Source organism: Papaver somniferum, unplaced genomic scaffold, assembly GCF_003573695.1.
Source record: "Papaver somniferum cultivar HN1 unplaced genomic scaffold, ASM357369v1 unplaced-scaffold_160, whole genome shotgun sequence".
In the NCBI taxonomy this organism is placed as follows: domain Eukaryota; kingdom Viridiplantae; phylum Streptophyta; class Magnoliopsida; order Ranunculales; family Papaveraceae; genus Papaver; species Papaver somniferum.
Genome location: NW_020625487.1, coordinates 414,411 through 421,181, shown reverse-complemented (window position 1 = coordinate 421,181; position 6,771 = coordinate 414,411). Strand labels below are relative to the sequence as shown.

Sequence of the window (6,771 nt, the reverse complement as noted above, 5' to 3'; positions counted from 1 at the left end):
ACGACCAGGAGAATCAGTTAATAGTGAAATAAGTGGCTTAAAGCCACTGATGTTAATGGGCTTGACGCGGGTTATATGGATAGAATGTCTTTTCGCAGAACGCCTCACCCGGAAACCCATCAAATCTCTAGGCGTCACTTCTTTTCGCTTCCTTTTCAAAATTTTACCTTTTGTCACCTGATTTTGATTTTCATCAAGAATTCCGACTGTTATGCATTATAACCATTACCACTTGACAAGTGAATACGCGTATTAGGTCCGGTCACATAAATCAATTTTCACTAATTTACTTCGAGTCCCCTTTCATGCGAATCTACCCAAATTTGCACCTATTAGACAATATATAATTTCGTAGCAACTTGTCTTTGAATTTTGGCCCCCAAATTATCCCTAATGCTCGTAGTTAGTCAAACTTAAACAAGAGAAACAAACACTAGATATATATCATAATACTGTACTTACATTAATATATGGTTACCCCTTATAAACTTAATTTTTCTTATTTTCCTTACTGTTATGCTTAATGAACCCCTAAACATCCTTTTCTAAAAAGAAAAAACCCTAAACATAGATGAGAAATTACATTAACAACACGAAAAAGCAACATATTCCATCTTAATTAGATTTATGTAATTTTCGTAGTCAGTACCATGATCTATATTTTCCTTGACTTGACTATTGCTTGAAGAGTGTACTTCATCACTACAGTGAATTCAGCCTTTTCACTAAAATCTACCTTCGGTTGGGATGGAAGCGAGCACCACTCAAACTCTTGAACCATTCTTGCCACCATGAGAGTAATATGAATCATAGCCATGCTAAGACCAGGACAAATTCTCCTTCCAACGCCAAAGGGCATCATTTTCGGAATCCCGGAACCGCCCGTCATATCACCATCTTCTTTACCGGATAAAAACCGTTCCGGATCAAACTTCTCGGGTTCGGACCAGACTCTCGGATCCTCAGAGATCGGTGGTAAATAAATCTCGACGTTTGCCCCCGGTGGTATATCATAACCCCCTAATGTAGTTGGTTCAATGACTGCATGGGTTAGAGAAAAATAAGTTGGAGGGTGTTTTCGTAATAATTCCTTGATGAAAGCATTTAAGTACACCATTGTGTCCAAATCTTTTTGTTCCACTTTACGATTTCCAACCGTTGATCTGATCTCATCGTACAATCTTGACTGGATCTTAGGGTTGTCGATCAATCTAGCGATGCCCCATTCAAGAGCTGTAGCCGTAGTGTCAGTACCACCGTTAAGAAACTCAGAACAAAGTGTTACCAGTTCACTGTCATTAGGTGCTGATTTCCGGCGTTCGACTTTGAGATCGAAAAGTGTGTCGAGATAAGCGAACGGGGCAGCCGTGCTGTCGGATCCTGGATTTTGTAACGCTGATCGACGCTTTTCGATGAATGGCACAATGGTTTCTATCTGCTCCATTCGGACTTCCATAGCTTGTTTTCGTTGCTTGGCAAATAATGGGCTCAATATGGGTAAATAGTCATCTAATCTCGGATCTAAAATCAATAAAACTTTCTTCATCATCTGATCAATTGTATCAATTGTCTCCACATCCATCTCTAACCCGAAGCACATCGAAAGAAGTATGCAGAACACAGCGTATCGTGCATTTTTCAACACCCAAACTGCCCCACCATTCGACTTGGCTTCATCCCGGATCCGGTCAATGAGTCTATCCATAGCCGATTGTCGACAACCATGAAATTCTCTCAACCGACTCGAACTTAACATACCTTGTACCATATTACGACGAAGTGAACGCCATACCGGCCCATATATTGCTGAGTTGACGGTAAATTTGTTGCAGCTATAAACATTCCGAGTCGGGTTTTCTGGTGGTCTTGTAGCGAAAATTTGACCTTTTTCTATGAGTGCTTCATGAACTAATTCAGCACTACTGACTATAATCATAGTCCGAGAACCCATTTGCAAAGTGAAAATATTCCCATACTTTGGTCTCAGTTCACGGACAAATTCGAAGAACGGCTTTCCCGAACGAGCAACTTGAAGTAGATTGCCTACAACCGGCCAACCTGATGGCCCCGGAGGAAGATTAAGATGAGAGTTTGGTTTTTTGACGATAGAAATTGGCAAGAGTTTTGCAGTCAGAACTGTTATAATGAAAGCTGTAATGCTAAAAACGTAATAAGGATTGTCAGTGTAAGCAGAATATAGAGTTGACAGAGTGAAAGAGTAAGCAGCTGCAGCCATGGTTGCAGAGAGATTCAGAGAAGGGTTAGAGAGAAATTAAGAGAGGGTTCAGATCAGAGTGAGAATGAGAATGAGAGAGATGCATAGGAAGTGGCAGTGAAAGTGAAAGTATATATTGAGAAAATGAGTTGTAAAATATGGTTGAGGCATCATTGAATGAGGCAGGTGCTTGCCCCTACCAGTCAAATACTAAAAAAAACCTAGTGAATTCAATGCATTAAAAGAAAATCACACACAAACTAGATTAGTGCTTAAGTTATTTCTTTTCCATTTTGCTAATTACATAGAGAATTCTAGAAGACTCACTTTTTTTTTTCTTCTGACAAGCAATCTAAAAATGAAAATCACTCGCATTAGTTTTGTGTTTGTACACGCTTAAACTATATACGGGTACTGAAAAATTACATTTTCACACGCCAAGATTTAATTGTATTGTGTTGCTGTTACCAGCCATTTTATAGGTCAGGAATTCAACCTCATGCGACAAAAGCACCATTACTTCCAACTACCCAACGCATAATAGTCTTTTCGATTACCAAAAGATGTTCACGTAATAATAACTGAAAGAAGAAATCTGTTGAGGCGGTGATCGGCCAAAAAGATAAGTAGCCTTGTATGAGACAGAGTTAACTTAAATGCATCTCTTAGTGTACTCTACATGATTTAGTCACGATCGAGTAAAGGTTGTTGAGTTGGTCACCCAATTATTAACAATTTGCTACAACATGACACGATAGAACCCTATTCTTTTGTACTTACTAGACCCTTTAAAAGTAAGAGACTTTAATTTAAACAACGAAATGCACCAAGCAAGAATTCTAATGCTCGAGAAATGTACAGTACTATGGTGTCATATCAAGCTTTGCAGTTTTTTAGATAGCCAGCAGTAAACAAAAGAATCAAAAGATGAACATATTTTTTTAAGGTACAAGTAATGTCTGTCACTTAAATTCTTTTGATTGATCATTCAACAGGCTGTGTGCGTTAGCTAGATGTCTTAAATTTTGTAGGGGTCCATGAAAGAAAGCCTTGTAATTGTTACACAAACAAAAGTCAATAATACCTTAGAAATTGTTCCTCAAACTTTTGCAAATAGTAAAGACAGTCTAAATAGATTTTACCAAACCTAAGGAAGAAAAAAACAGACGCAGAGTTTTCATAGTGTCCCAATTTTAGGTCATCTATGGTTCAATATAGGTTTTTACTGATTACTATGACTTCTGCAATCACTGCAAGCTATGCACTGAATCCAATATACATTGTGTATCTTATTAGGAAAAACACAAGCAAAGGAATTAAGACTAATGTTTTATCTCAATCCCAACTCTATGGTAAACTACACAAAAATAGGAAAAAACTAGTAGGTGCCAAATCACTGCTCAATGGATTAATCTACGTTTGGTGCACACTACTAAAAGTTGTTGCAACAAGAGGCGACGTTGCAAAACTGCTGACGTTGAGTATGATATAAGCTGTCATTAACAACATGCATGCCACTAATATTATCATCGGGAAATATTGTTCTCCGTCTTCCTATTTAGAGATTTAGGCCTCTAGTACTAATTAATTAATGACTACCAACAATAAAATGAGAAAGAAGGTAAAAGAAGTATATCACTACAAACTTTATGGACGTTACATGGTGGTACGTAGGGTAATGACAACGTGATTTCTCACCATTGCCATTGGCGATGACATGATGATGCACTTCATAAATTTACATAGAATCAATCAAGTTTATGGCCTACCCAATTAATATCACATAGGATACTTTGGTCCATGAACAAAAAAAGCTTCTCGTACTGTTCGTCTAGCAAGTTCGCTTAGAAGCATATAATTGTGTAACTGTAATCCTTTTCAAGCTAGCTTAAGTACTATCACATGAATCCATGACGGCATGACCCACCCCTACCAGAACAACGATGGTTTTAATGCCAGTGTCAGGAACTTCATATGCAATTAAAGAGAAAAAAGAGAATTTTCCGTAGCTGAATTGAGGTTGTTGTTAGTTCAAAAGTCATAGCTTTGGTATTGTTGCATGTGATGCTTTAGGTTTTCTTTCCAAATTAATTTTCAGAAAACTGATGTTTATGATTTGTTATAGAGATTTCTTTTGATCGACCAATATTTTCTCGACCTTCACTGTATATATTCAAACGTTTTCAGTACGAAATCCATGGGCTTTTCGACGAACGAACGGTTTTTTTGGGACCAGTCCTTTTTTTGGGACCATTGTTTTATTTTGGTAAGACATTAGAAGTAAATCTAGGTCACCTCTTATCTAAATATTTATATTAATATCAAAATTATCCTCCTTATTATTTTTGTATAATGATTAATGAATGTGATTAATCATTGATTAAGGTTAAATTAATAGATGATTGTATTTAAAAGAAATAGAATTATTGAGTGACCAAAGTAATAGAAGAAGAAGAAGAAGAAGAAGAAGAAGAAGAAGAAGAAGAAGAAGAAGAAGAAGAAGAAGGAGAAAAAAATTATTTTGAGATGGGTAAATATGGAAAAAAAACATTCTCTCGGTACCGAAATATGCTTGTAACTTAGTGAATGTTGTTATAAATGGCCTAAAATATCGTCAAAATCAAAATTGTAACAAAAAATTTCAACCAAGTCAATAAAGTTCGGTTATATTATATGAAGAACATGTAACCGAACTTTCTGCAAATGTGGTTCAGTTAATAAATCCAAAATCACAGACAACCGAATCAAAGCTTTAATGGAGTTTTTGTTTCTGCAAATGTAGTTCGGTTGAGATATTTTTTGCGACGTAACCGAACCCAAAGTTCGGTTGAGACGTTTTTTCGCGACGAAACCGAACTTTTTTGCACCGTAACCGAACTTTGAGTTCGGTTAGGTCATTTTTTTTGCGACGAAACCGATTTTTTTTTGCGACATAATTGAATTTTTTGCGACGTAACCGAACTCAAAGTTCGGTTGGGACATTTTTGTGGCGTAACCGAACTCGAAGTTCGGTTGGGGCATTTTTTGCGCCGAAACCGAACTTTTTGCGACGTAACCGAACTTTTTGCGACGAAACCGAACTTTTCTCTGGAAAAAGAAAAACCTCCATTAAAGTTGAGTTCGGTTAGTTCGACAAAGTTTTTCACATAATTCCTAACCGAACTTCTCTCTACAACTTCCATTTTCAACTCATTTTGGTGATTACTTCTCATTTTTTTCAACAAAAAACGATATATATATATATATATATATATTCATATTTTGATGATATATATGTATATATATATAGAGAGGTGGTGGTGGTTGTTGTTGGTGGTGGTCGGAGATGGTAAGTGATGGTCGGTAGTGGTAGCGGCGGCGGTGGGAGGAGAAGGTGGTTATTTATGTATGTGTGTGTATTATTAGGTTAGTTTTAAATTAAGTTAGGTTAAGAATAGGTTAGCCATTGCCACATTTTAGGACACCCCTTGTAACTATAGGGAAAGTGGTCTAGTAAGATCATGGTCCCAAAAAAACCATGATCCCAAAAAACCGTTCTTTTCGGCAGTCTTATCATTTCATTTCATTACGATCTCATGTCCCAAGTCTTGTTGTGCCCACAGATGAAGAAAAATACTAGTATTGTTTTTTATTACCTGTCCTGAATCCTGATTAACAAAATCAAAATATTAAGGGAATCGTACGAAATGTATGACTAATCATAATAGATGTTATATTATTACTAAAATTAATTTCTTTTTTCATCCCAATAATCCAATATTTTATGTTTAAAATTAAACTTTGATTCTCAAACTTATTATAATAAAAAATAAATTAAAATTAATATATTAAAAAATATAAATTGGATAATATATATATTTTAAAAATTTACACTAAAAAATATAAAATGGGTAATACTATTATTTTATTTTATTATAATTAAAGCTTTATTTGTAAATTTATAGTTGTCTATATATACTTTTATTTATAAAAAAAATAACGAATAATATGAAAGATATTGAATATATTTCTTTCCTTATATATGGTGATATTATTTAAGATTTTGGATCGAATTCATATTAGAAATGATACACCAAGATAGAAAAGGAAATGATAGCTAAATGATATCAAGAAAATGGAAGAAAATTAAATAAAACATAGAAATAAAACAATATGTGTCCAATTATTTAAAAATTATCTACTAAAAATTACAAAGATTTTTATTTAATGAATTTTTTTCCATTTCTCAAATGTAGTAAGTATTAGTCTAATAGTAACCCTAATTATCACTATAAAAACAGGATGAAAGTGATTAAAACTTAATTAAATACGACAAACTTGAAAAATGAGAAAATTTCGTTTTAACACTTTCCTTAAAACCAAGGAACAAGAGGAAAAAGATACATACGTTCGTCCAAAAGTTGTAGAAATAAGAGAATCCAGAGAAGATGTTTGGCCAGTGCAGAAGGTACTGTCGCGAGACGACGTTAACGGTAGCAATGGCAATGAGCTCCATTTGGATGAAGACTCAGTCAATGCTTATATCTTAACCTATATGGGAGGGGGTGAGAATCTTG

At 35.1% G+C, this 6,771-nt stretch overlaps 1 protein-coding gene across 1 annotated transcript; it reads right to left on the bottom strand.

Moving 5' to 3' along the window:
- Nucleotides 1-424: 424 nt before the first annotated feature.
- LOC113337569 (cytochrome P450 77A2-like) lies at nucleotides 425-2,357 on the bottom strand. Its single transcript, XM_026583231.1, has one exon. It carries the CDS (start codon nucleotides 2,234-2,236, stop codon nucleotides 656-658), a length of 1,581 nt encoding a protein of 526 aa, XP_026439016.1. The 5' UTR covers nucleotides 2,237-2,357; the 3' UTR covers nucleotides 425-655.
- Nucleotides 2,358-6,771: the final 4,414 nt, after the last annotated feature.